The following is an 18999-nucleotide window of genomic DNA, read 5'->3' as shown; positions in this document are numbered from 1 at the left end:
TCCTCCTCCTCCTCCCCTCCCGCCGGGGTCCCCAAGCTGAGCCCCGAAGGGCTTTGGGCTGTTTTGGGAGTGGCTCACAGCTCTCACCCCGCATCTTTGGGGACGGGAGGGAGGGCTGCCAGCCCGGGGGGGGACCGTGGCTGTCCCGGCTGTCGCCTCGCCTCCCCCCCGGCTGCTGCCTCGGGCATTCCCAGCACCCTGACTTCACGGGGAAATGAAGCAGAGTAATTATCCCCGGGGATAATTACCGGCCCTTGCGCAAGGCAGGGGGTGCTTCCGAGCCCTCCGGCCGTGCCGGGGCTGGCACCGAGCCCCGCGCATCCCTCGGGGGTCCCCGCAGCCCCCCCAGCTCCAGCTCACTGTCGGCAGCGGCCGGGGGAGGGGGTTCTTCCTCCCCCTCCTCCTCCTCCTCCTCCTCCTCCTCCTGCTGCTGGTCCTGGAGCTGCTGCCGGGGCAGCCCCCATCCCGCATTCCTGCTCGGGAGGAGATAAGGATCCAGTCTGGCGCCGGGGTTTCAATGCGCTCCCTGATTATCGGCAGGCGCCGGGCAGAGCCCCCGGGCAGCGATAAGTGGGGAGGGGGAGCGGGGAGGGGGCTGCCCTGCTCTGAGCGGCCCCATCCCACTTAAAAGGCTTTTGCTTTATTTTACCTTATTTATTTTCTTTCTTTCTTTCTTTTCTTTCTTTCTTTTTTTTCTTTTTTTTAATTTTTTTTCCCCCTGTGTTCCCGTGGCCTCACCGCTGCCCAGCTGGGCTCGTGTGGGATGGAGGGGGATGAGGGAAAGGTGTCCCAGACTCAGCTGCTGCGTTTTCATAGAATGCTTTGGGTTGGAAGGGATTTTCAACCTTAAAGGCCATGGGCAGGGACACCTTCCTCCATCCCAGGCTGCTCCAAGCCCTGTCCAGCCTGGCCTTCCAGGGATCCAGGGGCAGCCACAGCTTCTCTGGGCACCCTGTGCCAGGGCCTGCCCACCCTTCCTCCCAGGGAAGCATTTCTCCCTAATATCCAATCTAAACCTGCTCTCTGGCAGTGTGAAGCCATTCCCTTTTGTCCTGTCCCTCCATCCCTTGTCCAAAATCTCTCTCCAGCTCTCCTGGAATCCGTTTTGACACTGGAAGTGGCTCTGAGCTCTCCCTGGAGCCTTCTCCAGGTGAGCAGCCCCAGCTCTCCCAGCCTGGCTCCAGAGCCGAGGGGCTCCAGCCCTCGGAGCAGCTCTGTGGCCTCCTCTGGACTGGCTCCAGCAGCTCCAGCTCCTCCTGATGCTGGAGGCCCCAGAGCAGGACACAGCGCTGCAGGTCGGGAAATCCATGGGAGACCACGGAATCCCAGCACTTGGGCATAAAGATGTCACCCCCAGCGCTGCTTTCCTCCCCTGGAAAGGGTGGTGGAGGGACCAACATCTGCCTGGTAGGGACCCTACCAACATCTGGTAGGCTGTGCTGGTTGTGTTGCACATCTGGGCCTTCTGCCTTCCCCACCGGCGCCTTGCAGCTCCTCAGCCGAGGTCCCTTCTGGGTTTTAGGAGCTCAGGGCAGGGTCTTTATCAGCTGGGTGAGCCCTCCACGGGACAAAAGCTCTTATCATCATGTCGGTGGCAGGGCTGTGGCATCTCTGTGTGCAATTAAACCCCATGTGTCTCCTCTCCACCGAGGAATCTGGAGACGAAGGAAGAGCCTTATCTTCCTGCTGCTGGCTGGAATGCTCTTGCAGTCCAAAGGCATTTCTCTGCTATGCTAATGCTGGGGATAAAAATACAAAAAAACCCCAAAAAAACAAGAAAAACCCAACAAAACCAGGGAGTTTTGCCCTCTCTTTTCACTCTTATAAATAACAGTGCAGCAAATAACAGTGCAGAATCCTGGGGAAGGGGTGTGGGGCTCGGATTTTTCTCCCTTAAGTTTTTTTCCTCCTCTAAGTGTAACTCTGGGCTGATATCCCAGGAATGTGATCCCTGGTGCTCGTAAAAAGCCAGCTTCTGGCCTCCTCCTTCCTTCCCAGGCATTAAAGAGCCAGGCCTTGGGGATGAACCGGTGGGATCTTGCATCCACTGGGATACTCCACGGCATATGGGGGCCTCTGGCTTCCGGTGTGAGCTCTCTGAGGCTTCCTGCATTAATATTTGATGCCTTTCCTTGGGGTGAACATTAACAAGAAGCAAGCACCACCACCAAAAAAGGTGCTTTTTTTGGTCTTTAGTGGAGGGGAGAGAGAAAGAAGGAGGGAGGTGGGGGGAGGAAAAGCTGAAATGCAATCGTTTTTTATGGCTTTCCGGAATGGCTTGGATGTGGGTTGGACGGCATCGGGTCAGGAGCAGAAGGAGCAGATAGCCCCCGGATCGTCCCTGCCTACTTGCATCTTTCCCTTTCAGGTCGTAAATATAAAACCAGTACTTGAAAAACAAAAAGCTCGTTAAGCTGTCAGCGGGCTCCCTCTTGGAGGGTCGTAAATGTGTCTCTTAGCAGTGGCTTTTGTTCCTGTCATGGCTGGGCTTAGGAGCTGGGGCTGGAGGGAGGTCAGGGGATGGAGGTCACTGCCCACAGGGGTGCTGGTGGTGGGGCTCCGACCCCACTAACGAGGGCAGGGACATCCCACTGCCACAGATTTGAGACTCCCCATCCCTTCTTGGTCTTCCACGTGGGCCTCGAGGTATGAAGGTGCTCCAGTGGAGTGTGATGGAAAGATGGGTGGTGATGTCTTTGCAAAGAACTCGATGGGTGAGGATCTTTAGGGGAAATGGGTGCTAACATCTTCAAAATTGCTTTAATGTCAGCACAGACCTCAAGCCACAAGTTTGTTACAGAACCCAGGCAGTCTGACCCCTGAACTTCAGGGTAATAGGCAGATGGGTCCCCAGAGGCTGTTGCAGAACCCAGACAGCCTGAACTTCCAAACTTTGGGGGAAAATGACATGTTTGAGGGGGAAAGTGTGTGGCAGGCTGTACCTTCCTGGTGCCTCAGCCAGTGGGGAAAGGAAGAGGGCAGTGAGAAATGTCAATGGGTGGTGGAGTCCCCGTCCCCGGAGGTGTCCAAGGAACACCTGGATGTGGCACTCGGTGCCCTGCTCTGGGTGACAAGCTGAGGATGTGTCACGGGCTGGACTCGAGGGTTTGGAGGTCTTTTCTGACTGAAATGATTCTGTGAGTCGGTTCAGGGCTGTGCTGGCACTGGCAGCCTCGGTGACTGTCCCCCAGCAGGGCCGGGCGCCAGGGGCAGGGGCTCAGACTTCTGCCTGTGCATCACCTCATTGATCTCATCACAAACAGCTCAGCTCAGCTCCCTGCAGCTCGCTGAGACAGGTGTTAGAGGTGATCCAAACAGCCCAGCAAACAGGGGGGAGGAGGGGGAGGAGGTGGTGGGAGAGCATCCTGTTGCCTTCTCCTGGAAGATGCTCTGCAAAGGGACAGCCAGGAGAGTTGGCTGCTATTGGGACTGAGCTAAACTCAGGTTGTTTTGGTGTCTCTTGTTGTGCTGGTGGGGTTTTCCCTTTGGCCCTGGATAGGCAAAATGACTTTGGAGATCCTTCCCGTGCCCTGGTGAAGAGGCTGGAGGTGGGGATGGAGAGGGAGGAGATGCAGAGCTGGCAGCGATGTGACCCACGAGTGTCAGGAAGCTGCCGGTGGGTCAGGAGTAACCCATCCTGCTGTGGGAAGGATACCAACATTCTTCAGCCTGTTTTGCTTCCAGAGGGAGATTTTCCATGCTGAGAATAAGGACCCCCATCCCTGTGATCTGGTTGTCATTTAGAGCCCCGATGTTTCTCCTCTTGCTTTACACCACGTGCTGCAAACCCACTCCAGCATTAACATCTAATTAGCAGCAGCTAAAAAACCCACCCCTCCCCGTGCCTGAAACACGGGAGGAGAAAGAAAAGGGTGAGGAATTAAAGATGCAAAAAGACCTGTTAGATCATCTGGTCCTTCCTTTGGGATTGTTCCAGCCCTGTTTTGTCCAGTCTTGCTCAAAAGTCTCCAGGGCCATTACTGCTTCCCTCAGAGGGCTGTTTCATTGTGTGCTGAGAGAAACCTTCATAAATGTAAAAGCCTTATACAATTGAGGTAAAAGAAACAGATTGAGTCATTGTATTGTTCTTTGTAATCAGCTTTGCTTTTCATTAATTTCCTCCCCAAAGCCTTATTTAGGCTGGGAATTTGAGAGAAAAGAGCACGTGTGAGGGATGGTGGGAACAGGCTGCCTGGCTCTGGTGGGTTCCTGTGCATCACCCTCCTCACCCCCATGTCCTGGATGTGTTCAGACGCTTTCAGGAGCCTCTGTGCCCCTGAGCTGGGCCAAATTTAGCTGTGGAGATGGGGATGGGTTCGGTTCTCTCAGCACCTCCTGCAGCGGGGTCTGACTCTCCTGGGCAGCTCCTGGTGCTGGAGCTTTCTAACGCAGCGGTTTTTAAAGCAATAGCACAAAAAAAGGCTACAGGTGGGCATCAGCTGGCGCAGAAATGACCAGAAATGAGAAAGCAAAATGCTCACCCTGGTGCTGCAGTGGCTTGGGGTGGGGGCTGGGAGCTGTGCCCTTTGCTGCAGGGTGTGCAGTGACACGGGGTGGGACAGGCGGCATCCGACGTCTCTGTCCCTGACACATCAGATGCTTTTTGCTGGTGGCGTGTTCTGGGTGAGGCTTCTTTAATTGGGTCTCCCTACCCTTCCCTGTCCCGGTGTTTTTGCTTTTTTAACCTTGCCAGCCCGCTGGATAATTTTTCCCCTTTAATGGAAAAAATTGTTTTTCAATTTTTTCAAGCCTTGCTTGTTTCCCTTTCCAAACACTGTCCTTCCTCCTCTGGTGTTCTAGTGGAAGGTGTCCCTGCCAGAATGAGATGCTCTTCAAGGTCCCTTCCAAGCCAAACCATTCTGTGGTTATTTTCTTTCCCCCCTCTTTTTCTCCCTGACATCCTCATCCTCATCCCTAATGCTTCTCTTCACTCCCCAAGCCCCCTACACGGTGTCTGGGCTCTTCCAAGGGGGGTTGCTCCGCACTCAGGCCAGCAACACACCCCAAAGGACGTGTCCTTGTCCTTCCTGTCCTTGTGGGACACCTGGGCCACGAGCAGCGGCCCTCAGCGGTCCCACGGCGGGGAATAAATGAGCAGCGGTGCCAGATGTTGTGCAGCCAGCTGCTGCTCCCTCTCTCCAGCCTTGGACCAGCTCTAATCCTCCCCACTGGAATGCCCCAAGTGCTAATCCTGGGCTCTGCCGGAGTGGATGGCAGAGGAAACACCGAGGAGACGTTTTGGGGAGAGCTGAGGGCGCTTTGGGGTTATTTGGTGAGTTGGGGGGATCCCAGGCTGTCCGAGGAGCTGAGGGAAGCTGGCGTGCCAGGGCTTTGGTGCAGCACTGAAGGGTCAGCAGAGCTGCTCCAGGTGTGTCTGAGTGTGGCTGTTTGCATTTCCTGGCTGGAAATGCAGCACGGGGGAGACAGAAGCGATTCCTGCTGTGATCCAGACGGCTCCTGAGCATCGCTGCTCTTCTCATTACACCTTCCCTTGCTGTCCCAGAGCTCTGTGGGGTCTCTGGCATCCCCCTTTTCATGCCCCAGGAGCACCTGTGTGCTGTGGGCGGGTGGAGAGGGAAGATGTGGGCTGGCAGCTCGGGCTGGCAGCCAGGGGGGAATTCCCCGGTGAGGAGAGCTGGGCAGTGATCCTTGCCAAGCCAGCTCTCCTCCCTCACAGCCCAGCTGGAGCCTTCCCAAGCATCAGGCCCTGCAACCTCCCGGGTCTGTGCATGGGAGGCTCTTTCACAGGGATTTTGGAGGAGTAAGAGCAGGAGATGAGAGCCAGAAGGGAGAAAATACCTCCAGCCCCTCTGACTGCTCAGCAGCACCTCCTCTCTCCTGGGGAGGAGGAGGATGTGGGGCATCTCCTAGGGCTGGGGGAGAGTGCCCTGCTGCCAGCTGGCCAGCCTGCCTTCGTCCTGCAGTGCTCAGAGTGTCCTGAAATTCCCAGGGCATCCTTTATTGCTCAGAGCCTTTCTCAGGGCTGGCCTGTGGTGCTCAGAGCCCTGGTCCCAGGGTTTCCTGGGCTGCTCAGGCCATCCTTTACACTCAAAGCCCTATTCAAGGGATGTTCTGCAGTGCTCAGGGGGTGTCCTGAGATGCTCAGAGCCCTTTTTGGGAGTGTCCTGTGTGATGCTCAGAGGGTGCCCTGCAATATTCAGAGCCCTGGATCAGTCTTGCGCTGTTTAGGGCATCCTTAATGCTCAGAGTCATGGGCCAGGGTGTGCTGTCTTTCCCCCAGCACGTTTTCCCCGTTTGGGGCAGAGGTTTTGGGGACCTCCCCAGGTTGGGAACTGCGGGAGCAGGTACCAGGAGCTGCGCCGGCGGCCGGGCTTGCGGCACAGCCGGGGCCAGATGTTTCCCAGATGTTACTCACTTCCTGTCTGCCTTCTCCGCATTTAGCTTTTTATGTACTTGTTTGTTTTGGACTACAAACAAAATAAAAAGGGTTTTTATAACCCTGTTCCCATGGGGCTGCGAGTTCAGGATATAATCTGGAGTCTATTCACTATTGTCTCGATCCCCCCCCTGCCCTCGGTGTCGTCCCCGGGCACGCACAGCCTCACACAGACCGGCACGCTGCTTTTGTTAAAAACCCCGTTTTTCCCACATGACGTCTTCTCTCGAAGGACCTTTTTTCCTTATGACCCTTCCCAGCTCCCAGGGGAGCTCTGGGAATATCCCTGGCCAGTTTGGGATGGAGGCCAGAGGAGGAAACGCCGTCTCTCTCAGCCCGGACCTGTTCCCTGCTGTCGCTGTATTGTTACAAGAGGGTTCTCCAGAATACCTGAGGCTGGGAAGCTCCTGGCACTGATGATATCCAGCCTCCTGCTGGATTGCCTTTGCCAGGAATTGTAACCACTTGGCCTGGCTGAGGATGTTTGGAGAGGGAAGGGGGGCGGGATGCAGAGAGTGAAGCAGCCACGTGGACCACCTGAAAAAAGGAAAAAGGAAAGCGAAAACACTTGGAACAAAGGTGTTTGTACTTGAATTGGGTTAAAAAAAGGAGTTGGGAATTACAAGAGGGAATGCTGTCAGCTTTAGGGGTAGGGAGGATGAAAAAAATGATCTAAAGGTATTGTTTTGGCATGCCAGGAAGTTCTGGTAACCAAGAACTGTTACAAGCAAAGTGGAGTTTTTCTCCCTGGAAATCAGAATCTGTCCTGCTCTGTGGGGTTGTTTGGTGGATGCTCCCTCTCCCTGTCCCCCTGGATCTGGGGGCATCCACTGTAACACCAGCCTGGCTCAGACAAAATGAAAACCTGGCAGCTTGGCTTTAAAATGTGTATGTTCAGCTCTTTCTGCTCTCCTCACACTTCATTTATATTTTTTTTTCTCTGCCTGTTGGGGTTAAGGCCCCTTTTCCTCTTCTCTTTCTCCTTCGCTCTTAATTGCCTGTTAAATAATTTAAATATTTAGGACTAAAGGGCTTCAATTATCCATTAATTTACATTAGTAATTTATATATCAGGCTGAATGGACACACTGTTAGTGTAATGGGTCCCTGTGGGCTGGCAGGAAGGGGGCTGCAGTGCGTTTTCCTGGAAGCATGGATGTTTCCTTACACCTCCCAGCCTGGATGTCAAGCCTGTGAGAGGGACCCCTGCTGTGGGGTCTGGGGTCTCATCTCCTTGGGATGGAGGTGTTTGGGTTTCAGAGGAGCTTTTTGTGGGGGTTTTTTAGTTTTAGTTTAAATTGTGCTTGCAGGGGGTCGAGTGTGTTGCGTCCTGGTGGACATCACAGAAGCATGGAATGGTTTGGCTTGGAAGGGACCTTCAGGGGATTTTCCAAACCCTCCCTGCCCCTATCCCAGGTTGTTCCCAGCCCTGTCCAACCTGGCCTGGGACACTTCCAGGGATGGGGCAGCTTCTGTGGGCAATCTGTGCCAGGGTCTCCCTTACTCTCACAGGGAAGGATTTCTTCCCAACATCCCACCCAACCCTGCCCTCTGGCAGTGTCCTGGCACTTCTCCAGAGTCCCTCTCCAACCTTCTTGGAGCCCCTTCAGGCACTGGAAAGGGCCCTAAGGTCTCTCTGGAGCCTTTCCTTCTCCAGGCTGAGCTCCCCCAGCTCTCCCAGCCCGGATGAACACAAGGCACCTCCCTGAGCAGGGACAGGGTTAATTTGGGACTTGCAGCACAGGGCTTTGGGGGCTTCCTGAGGCTGAGCAGAGCTATCCATGGGTGCTCTGGGAATGCCAAGAAGCAGATCCAGGGCTTAGCCTTAGAGCCCAGCATCCCCTGGTCAGGGACAGCTGGCTCTTCCCTCCTCTTGTCCCCTTGCTCCAGGACTGGGATGGGGCAACACCTTTTTTATCTGGAGGATTTGGGGGGGTTTTCGAGTGCTTGTACGCGTTCGGTTTGAACCCACCCCAATCCCCACCAGCCCTGGGCTGGTGCTGACACCAGTCCAAGCAGGAATCCTCAGCAGGATCCATCCCTGCTGCCTCAGGAGTCTCAGGGCAGCACAGATGACCGATGGGGCTCCAGGGAGGAGGAAATGGGAGCCGAGCTGCTGCCCATGTCACGCCGGGGCTGCGGGAGCAGAGGTCACTTAATGACTCTGATCACGGCCCTGGTTAGAGCAATTAGCTCAAATCGCTAAAAGGAGGAGAAAAAGGCACGAGGAGAAAAGCAGGAGGCTGGGGAGCAATGGGATTTTTTTCCCTGCTTTTTCCGTGACGTTCACGATGGGTGAGCCTTTGGCTCTGCTCTCTTGAGAGGTTTCTGCATCGCCTCCGGTCCCTCCCTCTGGCTGCACATCCCTCAGAGATGCAGGAGCATCTTCCCTCTGAGCCCTGCAGGAGCCAATTCCTGGGATGTCCTGCGTCCACCAGAGCCATGCTCCGCTCTTGGGGGTGCTCAGTGTGTTTGCTGCTGGAATTCAACGTGCCAAACTTGGTTTTGCTTGTCAGTACTGTGTATGTTTAAGGTCAGTTTTTATCCATACCTCGGGGTCTCACTGCAGCAGGAGAGGGAAAGGGAGGTGTGGGAGGAAGCATTGACTTGGTGTGTTGGACACAGGAATGCTTCCAGGTGGAATTCCAACTACACTGGCTGGTCCAGAGCCCCAAAATTGGGGCATTTCCAGCCTGGGCACCTCCAGCACCAAGGGAGGGGAGATAGGAAAGATGCTTGTGGGAGTTTGGGCCACCTGGGAGTTTAGTTTGGTGCACAGGGGCAGGAACGTGTGCTCCAGAGGACAAAGGGAGGAAAGAGAAGCTCGGTGGTATGGGAACACGGGCTCTGTCCAGAGAAGAAAAGGTGGAAATTCCCAGCGGTGAGAAAGGAAGAAACCTGTGGCGTCGTGGGGTCCCGTGGCATTGAAATGCCAGAGAGGGGAGGAGGGTGCCAAACAACGCTAGGAAGCTCCTGGAGGTTCTCCACCTCCATGGAAATGGGAGCCTGAGGAGAAAACACTTTGTTTTTTGTAGGGGTTTCCTTCCTTCCTGCTCCCACTCTGGATGGTGATGCCAGGCACTGAAAACAGGCATCCCTTCCCCCCCAAAAAACCCCAAACCTCATGGCTTTTGTCAAATCAAATCACAGCTTTTCCTTTTTTTTTTATTTTTATTTTTTATTTCCCCCCTCCCTCTGCATTTAAATCAGGTGTGAAAGGACTAGAACTAATCAAGGTAATTGCTAAAATCCTTTTGCCGCAGGCTGGGCACCTCTCTCTGTGCCACAAAGGGGAAGAAGCCACCATGGGCTTGAGGTACCTGCCCTCCATCCCACCCTCTCCTGGCTTCAGGGATCAAATCCCAACACAGAAAAGGGGATGGGGAAGCCTTGTCATCTAAGCTAGTCTCACTGATGGTTTGGGGGCTTATTCTTTAATAAGGATATTGCTGAAAGAGGCGGGGGGAAGAGAGAGAAAAATCTTAATATTTGACATTCAGCATCAGCAGGGATTATTTTTTTTTTTCCTTAAATCTTATTCTATCCCTGTTTCTCCCCCTCCCCCCATTTTTTCCCTTCTGTTTGTCCCCTCAGTAAAACAAGAAGGGGAGAAAAGGGTAGAGAAAGGACAAAGAAAGCAAAATATTTCCAGCCTCCATTTGTGGCAGTTATTTCGTTGTTGTTGTTGGGTTTTTTGTTGTTTTTTTTTTTTTTTATCGTAGCAACAAATCTGAAAGATTAAGGGCAACTTTAAAGACTGTTTAATAAAGGGACCTTAATCAGCCTCTCCTGTGATGTTCCTCCCCCAGCTGAATTAATGGGGAATTTGAGGCACGGAGTGGACCTTTTCTCTTATTTCTTTAATGATTAAATAACAACAACGACGATGATAATGGGATGATTAAAATGATTTCGGATCGGGGCAGCGTTGCTGGCGGTGCCTCGCTCTGCTGAGCCCGTCCTGGGGGGCCGGGAGGTGATCCTGGCCCACGCCTGCCACCGAGAGAGCTGCGGGAGAAGAGTGGGAAAGGCGTCGGGAAAAGTAGGGCAGCAGCTGGCGAGGGGCCTGCGGAGAGGCTGGCTGGAGGCGGCGAGCGTCCTTCCATCCTTCCAGCCAGCTCCGGCTTCCCGCGAGGAGAGAGTGGGTGAGAGAAAGACAAAAAGGATGGGGAGGGCAAAACAACAAAAAAAAAGCCAACCCCAAAACCGAGCATAACCCCCTGCCCCAGCTGGCTGCTCCTTTTGTGCTGCTGTGCCCTTCTTTGCAGCCAGCTGCCAAAACTTTCTGCTTTGCCTCGTTGGGCTCGTGCCAGTGCCTCGGCTTCCTTGGGGTGGGACACAGCCACCTTTTCTGGGTTTTGTGCCACCACCCAGGACCCCACAAAATTCGTGATCCGCTTTTGGAGGGCCCGGCTGGGTTGTCCCCACCTCGATGTTTGGCACTGGTGTGCTCAGAGGGGGAAAGCTTCTCCCTTGCAGCCCCTGGGACGCTCCTGGCTGGGATGCCCGGTGGGCAGCAGAGCATCCCTCCCTTCCCAAGGAGCGCTGGCTGGTTCACAGCCCTGCTTGCTGCTGCTTTAAAGTCGCTTTTCGTGCCCGCAGCCAAGGCAGTCGCCTCCAGATTTGCACGTTCAGGGGGAAAAAAAAAAAATTAAAAAAAATAGAAAAGCCACCCATTGCAAAACAGCCGCCTGAAAGTTGCACACTCTCAAGGGGAACGCTGGGGAATTTACATTTTGAAATATGTATGTAATTTGGGTGAAGGGGAAATCGCTCTCTGTCGGCAAAACCGTCGACTTTCTTTCTCCCAGAGTTAGCATTTTCCAAACTGCAGTGCTCAGTTGAACAGGAGACCATTTTTTTTATTATTATTCTTTTTCCCCCCTCCTTCTCTCTGTTTTCCAAGGAGAGCTCGCAGCTTCCAGTGGGCTTGCTGCAGTTTGAAGGATAATTAATAATTCTTTGGACTCTCTGGCATTAACCAGGGCAACAAGTCCCTGTTTGTTCCTCGTTTTCTTCTCCCTCCTCTCTTTTCTTGTTGAAATGATTATTCTTTTCACAACAGGAGCCCAGCACACGCCGTACATGTGAATAAACAGCGCGTTACCGCCTTCTCCGCTGCTGGTGCTTTTCTTTCATGGGCCAAAGCAAATAAATAAAAAGTTCATATAATTATTATATCCATTAAAAATAACGTTGTAGCTCAGTAAACAGAACAAACTCGACAAGAGGACCGTGACAATGGAATTAAAATAGCACAAAGGGAAGTGTCTGTGCCCGTAACAAGAACCAGCGCTAGATGAAATTTGGAGATAGTTTTCCAACAAAACTGCTTCCCTGAAGGGAATGTATAAAACAGCACAAAAGAAGCCAGCACAATAGAGTGTAACAGGGATTTGCTACATAATTCCTCCTCCTTTTTCTTTCTTTCTTTCTTTCTTTCTTTCTTTCTGTCTTTTTTTATTTGAATTCACTCTCTTTTCTGTGGGTATTTACAGGGATCCGCGCAGCTCGTGGCTCCGCTAAAACCAGAAATAAGGAACAATTTACTCCAATCTGCCTGTGTCTTGTTGTAAATCCATATAATGAAAAATGAAGAGATTTGTACCATAAGGGATCTCAGCTGTTTACACTTCTCAGGAGGCTTCGCCTTTGATTATCATAATCATAAAGATAAACAAAAGAGTAGTGGCTCCATAAATACTCGGGTGTAATGCATATTCAAGAAGATAAATCTTTCTCTTTCCAGCTCCCAGGATGGGAGGTGCTGCCAGAGCCTGGGTGTTTCTCCTCTGGGGATTTGGGGATGGTTGGAACTGGGGCTGGACTCCCTTAGCTGAGGCTGGCAGAGATGGGGGTGCAGGGATTCTGTGGCAGATGCCCAGGGATGCTGTGGTGGGATGCCCTGTGCGAGGGCACCCCGCCTTAGTTTACCTCTCAGGCTGCTTTGCAGAAGCCTGACCTGATTATTTAGCTAAAAAGTTGATTCATTTTTTATATTTATTTATGTAAGTGAGGTGGGTTTTGATCCATAAGGCCGTTCCATGCAGAAACATCTACAGGGCTGCCCAGCTCCTCCTTCCCACCCTCTCCTCAGCACAGACTTTCCTTGCTCTATTCCTTTCCCTGTCCCCATCCAGTCCTGATTTAATAGAGGTATGAAGCGAGGGAGGCCAGCTGCAGGGCTCTTCCTTTAGCTGGGAGAGGAGGAATCTGCTTATTTTTTTTTTTTCTTTCCAAGGGTGTAATTAGGGCTGGCTGGGTGCACCCCCTCATTACCCACGCCGGGGAGGAATGCTCTCTAATTATGAAGTTTGCCGGGCGGGAGGGACAGGAGGGACTTCTCACCCGCTGGGAAATGCCTGCCTGCCCATCCCTCTCGGGCTGGGTGGGCTCTGGGAGGAGCTGGGATGGAGGGATGGGGGCTGGATGATGCCAGGTTTGGCAGGAAGGGAGCGTGAGGCTGCTGGAAGAGGGCAGCCAGTGGAGGAAAAGGAGCCAGGCTGTCAGGCAGAGATGCCTGGGGGAAAGGTTAAGTGGTTCTTTCCAGGTTCAGCTGGTAATAAGAGTGGCGAGAATGGAGAGGCCAGATGTGGATTCCAGGTGCTTTCCTGGCTGGTGGGAGCAGGAGGGGATGGGCTCCAGTTTTCTGGGGGCCAGAGTGGTATAAGCAACACCTTCTGCACACCCCTGGGCACGGCAGGGTGCTGGGTTCTGTGGTCCAGCCGCTGCTGAGTTGCCAAGCAGGGTGGCCACCCCACGAGCACGGCATCCCTGTGGGATTTTGAGCTCAAGATCCAGCCCTGCTCCAGACTCATGGAATGGTTTGGCTTGGGAGGGACACCTTCCACCAGACCAGGGTGCTCCAAGCTCCATCCAGCCTGGCCTGACGCTTCCAGGGATGGGGCAGCCACAGATTCTCCAGGCAACCAGTAGGTTGCCAGGGTCTCACCATCCTCATGAGGAAGAACTTCCTCCATAAATTTCCCCTTTCACTTTGAACCTGAATGAACCCAGGCCCTGGGGACCACTGGTTGTCCTTGCTACCCCTGAAGGTTCCGCTCTCAATTTTGGTGGCTTCTGCTGGCAGCTTGGGGCTGTCCCATCCCGGGAGGGAGAGGTTAATGAGCCACACTGAGTTAATGAGGCCGGGGGGTTACATCAGCCAGCTGCAGCCCTGGGGACCTGTTACATTCCCTGCATCTCACATTCGTCAGCACTTCCCAGCCCGTGTCTGAGCAATCCCAAGCTTCCAAAGGCATGGGATTCTGTGGGCTCTGTGTGAGGAGGCAGCAGGGGGAGAGCTGGATGTCAGTGTGCCTCCAGATCTCATGCTCAGTGCCCCTTGTATCTTGTGTTGTCCTCCTTCCTCCCTGCTGTGCCTCCAGTGGGATGGAACGCCAGAGAAGGGGCAGTGGGGCTGTGGCTCGGTCCTTTGGAGGTGCCACCTGCTGCTGTCACCTCCTCAGAGATGGGGCTTTGTGTTAGGGGGGCCCACATGGGTGTGGGGGGGGCTGAACTTGGCGGAGCAAGGGCGAGAAGGGGATGATTGGGCAAGAGAGGATGATGTGTGGGGGAGGAAGGAAGCTCAGGGTGCTTTCAGGAGGGAAAGTTTGGATAAGTGTTACCACTGGACACAAAGTTGTCCCAGTGGCAGTCTGCCATGGGAATAAGGACCTGGACTGGTGGTGCCGGTTCCCTCTGAGCTCAGGGATGCACTGGAATGTGGTGGGATGCCTTTGTGTGCCTCCAGGGCTGGCAGCAGGGATGCCTTCAGTCAGGCAGGGAGCCGTGCCATGGCTCCAGCGTCAAAATTTGCTGGAGTTTAAATGGCAACAGCACTAATCTCTAAATGAGCCTGTTCATACATTCTCCCTGGAGGAAACAGGAGGGGGGATTTGGGGTGGGGGGACAGCCCTGCTCCAGCCTTTCAGACACCTCCTGCAGCCAAGCCGGTGGCTGGAGCATCCCCTCCATCGCTGTCTCCGGAGCCAGAGCCGTTCCCATCCCTGCTGGGGGATTGGGAAGGCAGATGACTCCTGCTGTGGTGCTGGAGATAAGCTGTCATATATTTTTTTCATTTCTGCAGGAGGATTTTAACCCACCTGGCAGGTTTAACTATTCCCTGCCAGGCCTTCCCAGGAGCCAGCGCCCGCCCTGAGGCAGGCAGGAACGTGGGGAGGTGGAGACAGAAGGGGTTAAGCGTCCACTGCCACCGAGATTTAGCTGGAGAAACCCAGGCATCCCAGCCTAATCCCTGCATCCTTACATCGCATCCCTGCATCCTTACATCGCATCCCTGCCTGCCTGGTACCGGGAGGAGGGATGGTGGTGGCTGTGGGTGATGGGCAGCCACTAATGCTCCTGTAATCTTCCAAATATTTGGAGGGATAACAATGGCAGGAGAGAGGATTTTAACGCTTTCCTGGGGAGGTTGGCTCGGCCATCGCCGCACGAGGAGTTGCTTCCCGGGCTCGCCATCCCTGGGGTGCTGCGTGTTTGGGGTGATGGAGTGGGGGGGTTAAGGCTGGATCCCGGCTCCGGTGCTGCTCCCTGTGAGGGGTGGGGTGGGTTTGGGGTCAGGGATCTTGACAAGTTGCAGAACGCTGGCGGCAAACATCTGCAAATCACCCCCCAGGGAACAGATGCTGCGGATAATCCAGCTCAGCCCCAGCAGATTAAAATGTGTGATGAGGGATGGGGAGAGGAAAAGAAGTGCCTGTTCCCCTCCTCCCTTTTCCTCTCGTTGCTCCTACTACACTCATCCCCGAGGCTTCAGGATTTGGTCCCGTGGGTCGAGCTGGGAGCTGCCCCCTCTTTGTCTCTCGCTCCCCCCGAAGAGCTCCAGACACCCCGTAACACCGAGCCCTGAGTAGTGTGAGATTGTGGGATGGTGACAGCCTGGAATTTCCAAAAAAAAACCCCAAAAAAATCCCCCAGAAGAGATCTGGGAAGCAGGCACCCACCTCCAGCAGGAAGGAGGGAAGCCGGCAGATGGGAACCCCCTGCAGACGTCTGCCAGGGAGATGATTACAGGCAGCGCAGCGCGCTCTCAAATATTTATTAGTTTGTCACCGCTGGGAGTTTTATTGCTGGTGTGATTGCGGGACTGGAAATCCCGGCTGTGCAGGGCTCCTTTCCTGCTTTCCCATGCAAAAACACCTCCCATGCCCCGCTGCTCCTGCGGTCACTGGGCCACGGTGTCACCTGGGCTGGGACGGGAGCCGCAGTGGCCTCTGGAGGTGATGGGGTTGCCCCACTGGGAAAGCACTTTTTTCGGGGTTGTTGTTGCTGGGCCATCGGGGCACGCAGCAGCAGCAGTTCCTGCACAAGCAGCCGCGTTTCTCCCCCCACCGTGTGTGGATTTTTTGGGGGAGCGCCGGCAGAGCGAGAGGTTTCCCATGCGGCGGGTGGCCGGGCGTCGGGAACGGGGATGAAAGGCTGGCTTGATGGCTTATGATAAATGTGCCCAGCATGGTTCTCCTCCCTTTTCTCATCCAAAGTCCCCGTTGTTCCTATGCCTTAATTCTTCCCCAGCGTGTTTAAATAGCAGCGACCGTTTCATGCTGGAGGAAAACGCCCTGCCCAGCTGCAAATGCTTTTTCCCAGCTAATTTCTAAATGGAAAAAAATCACCCTCCCCCTTGGTTTGCTCCCGTCCCTGAGTCTGGGGAGTCTGTGGGGTTGGGGCTCCGTGGCATGGCCCCAGTTGTGAGTCTGCCATGAAAAACCCATCATCCTTTTCCCCTGTCTCCTGTTAGAGCTGCTTTTTAGGCCAGAAACAAAAGATCCCTCAGCTGTTGTGAGTTTGCAGGATTTTAACTTTCCCAGCATACTCCTTTGCCTAAAAGGTTCAGGTGTCTGGGGTTCAAGCCTCAAAGCCAGCAGGTTTTTGCAGCCACCGAAAGCCGATGTCGGATCTGGCTGGTGACACCATCCTATTCCCCCACCTCGTCCCCAAACTCACCGTGCCCACGTGGAGGAGAACCCTGAAGGCCCAGAAGTTGTTTGGGCAGACCCCCTCTTGGAGCAGGGTCTGGATGGGATTTTTGGCACCAGCAGCAGTGTCTCAGCCCCAAAGCTTGTGCTGGGGGCTCCCACCGCAGCCTTCACCCTTCCCGCTGCAGATGATCCCGGTGAGTCACAAATCCGGCATTTTCATCCCCAGCCGGCCGTGACTCATCCCCTCCCAGATCCTCTTGGATGACCTAAAGTCTTGTTTAGCATCACCAAAGCGCTGATGAGGTGGGAGAAAACACATCCTTGGCCTTGGCTCTTGGAGAAGGAGCTCTCCTCCTGGCCTGTGGTTTAGGATCAGGGCCATGTGCGCTTCGGGGTGTCACCTCCATAGGGGACAATCCTTCCAAAAGCTCCTTAGGATACCCGTGCCCGTTCCCAGCTGCCAGGCTCAGGTCTGGCTTTGCCACAGGGATGCAGAGAGCATGGTATCAGGGAGGTTTTCACAAAACAAGCCCGTGAGTGAAGTTTTGTTGGCTGCCTCTGTTGCCAGTTCGATTATCTCCTGCCAGCCCCCTTTGCCAGGGAATTTAGAGCCATGGCGTCGAAGCAGTTTTTGAAATTAAAAAAAAAAAAATCAAATACCAAAAACGACCCAGTGGATGAAAAATTGAGGAGCAAATGAAAAAAGGGGCAGGGGAAAAATAAAAAAAAAGGGATATTTGCTGCTGTGACAGGTATAAAAGGCTGCTCAGCAGGAGAGGGGAGCAGGAGCAGTGGCCTGAGGTGGTCACAGGGAGCAGCGTGGGATCCTTCAGGGTGGGGGTCACCCACCTTGGCATTCCCTGTCTCCCTGCCTGCCACGGGGCCTGGGAAAATTACAGGTCTGCAAATGAGATGGGGGAGGAAATAACCAGCAGCAGAGAGGTGGGGAAGAGCCAGCCAGAGAGAGAGAGAGAGAGAGAAATTAGCCCGGAGTTTAATTCATTGTTTCCAAAAGAGCAGTTAATGGATTATGACAAATGTCCTACCGCTCTCCCTTAGTGCTGTGTTAAATGGAAATGGAAAGTCAATTTTCCTAAATGGATTTTAAACGACTGACCTCGTGCATTTTTATTTTTTTTTTCCCTTCCCCTCACTGATTTTTGCTCAGGAGGAAGCTGGGTCATCTTGTTTTCTTGCTGCATCTGATTATATTTTTTTCTCTTCCTCCTCTTCCTCCTCCTCCTCGCAGCTTGGGATTCTGATGCTCTCCGTGCAGCACCGTTCCTTGCCAAGGGTGATGAAGGGAGTGGGCTCCTTTCTTTTCCCTGCCAGCTCTGGAGATGTTATCACGGGGCTGGGGATATTTACTGTTTGCCTGCACGCTGCAGTGCCTGGAGTTGAGAATCACAGCTCTGGCTGAGGGAAGAGAGGAGGAGGAAAAGCTCATAACTCCTTTGAGTGTAAAGAAAAGCCTCGAGATGTGACCTGACTGCTAGTGAGATTCCCAGGAACAACAGGTTAAGCAGCAGCATCCCTGTGCACCTGTGTGGGGGTTTTTATTACTCCTGTGATATTTGGGGTTGATCTTAATGGGCTGGAAACAGTTCTCCTGCAGATGATGCTCAGCTTCAGTCAGAGCACCTTCCCGAGCTGCTGCTGCTGGGAATGAGCCACCCTGAGGCTCCCACTCCTAAGGGATAACGTTCCTGTGTGAGCACTGAGCTGCTGCACCCCTTTCCTAGATTCTTCTTCTTGCCTGGCCTCAGCAGACGTGACCTCCAGTTGTTTTTGCCTTTAGATGGCTTTTGAAAGCAAACAAGCAGGAATCTGGACCTGCCCAGGGCACAGCCCCCCCTTTTCTGGGACAGTGTGAATCCTGGTGGCACCTTTGGGGGTGATGTTCTCATGGAACATCTCATGGGCTGGAAGCTCCCCTGTTGGGGGGATGCTGAAATCCAGGTGTTGGCAGGGGGTGAGATCCCAAATGCAGCTCCAGTGAAGGTGTGGGTGTCTGAGATTTATGTGGTCAGCATTCCCAGCACAAACCCTGCCAGCATTTTGCTCGGAGCATGCCCATGCATTCCTCAGGGCTGGGAGGAGGAGGCTTGGGGTGGGGGGCAGCAGCTCCCTTTGGAGCCCCTCTGTGTCCCCATCACCATCCCTGGACCTGGGTTTGTTTTGCTTTTCCCCTGGCATCGTCTTCTAGCGAGATCATTTTTGGGGTGTGGATGGGGGCCCGGTACCCAGGTGAAACAGGATTGATCCCACAGCTCTGCAGCTTACAGGGGTTTGCTTTGCTGGTTTTTTGGGGGGCCCCCAGCCCTCTTTTTGCTTTTTTTGGGAGTGAGCAGTGGGGCTGGGGACATGGGCACCTCCTGACCCTCTGGGTCCCCTGGCAGGGCTGGAGTACAGCGATGTGCTGCCCGACTCCTTCCCGTCGGCGCCGGCGGAGACGCTCCCACACTTCCTGCTGGAGCCGCAGGACGCCTACATCGTGAAAAACAAGCCCGTGGAGCTCGTGTGCCGCGCCAACCCCGCCACGCAGATCTACTTCAAGTGCAACGGAGAGTGGGTCAACCAGAATGACCATGTCACCAAGGAGAGCCTGGACGAGGTCACCGGTGAGCAAAGCCACCCCAGCATCCCTCTGCCTTCCCATCC

The 18999-nt window shown here is 54.1% G+C and overlaps 1 protein-coding gene across 1 annotated transcript in view; it reads left to right on the top strand.

Annotated features, from left to right (window-relative positions):
* UNC5B (unc-5 netrin receptor B) overlaps positions 1 to 18999 on the top strand; it is a gene marked incomplete at its 5' end in the record, with an annotated part of 52340 nt that overhangs the window by 17379 nt on the left and 15962 nt on the right. The window contains one exon of the mRNA XM_015632442.2: positions 18738 to 18959. Within this exon, the coding sequence (XP_015487928.1) occupies positions 18738 to 18959 (222 nt within the window). The remainder of the gene's footprint in view (positions 1 to 18737; positions 18960 to 18999) is intronic.

Source organism: Parus major, chromosome 6 (assembly GCF_001522545.3).
Source record: "Parus major isolate Abel chromosome 6, Parus_major1.1, whole genome shotgun sequence".
Taxonomy (NCBI): Eukaryota; Metazoa; Chordata; class Aves; order Passeriformes; family Paridae; genus Parus; species Parus major.
The sequence above is the reverse complement of the archived record's forward strand: the minus strand, read 5'-3'. Positions and strand labels throughout refer to the sequence as shown.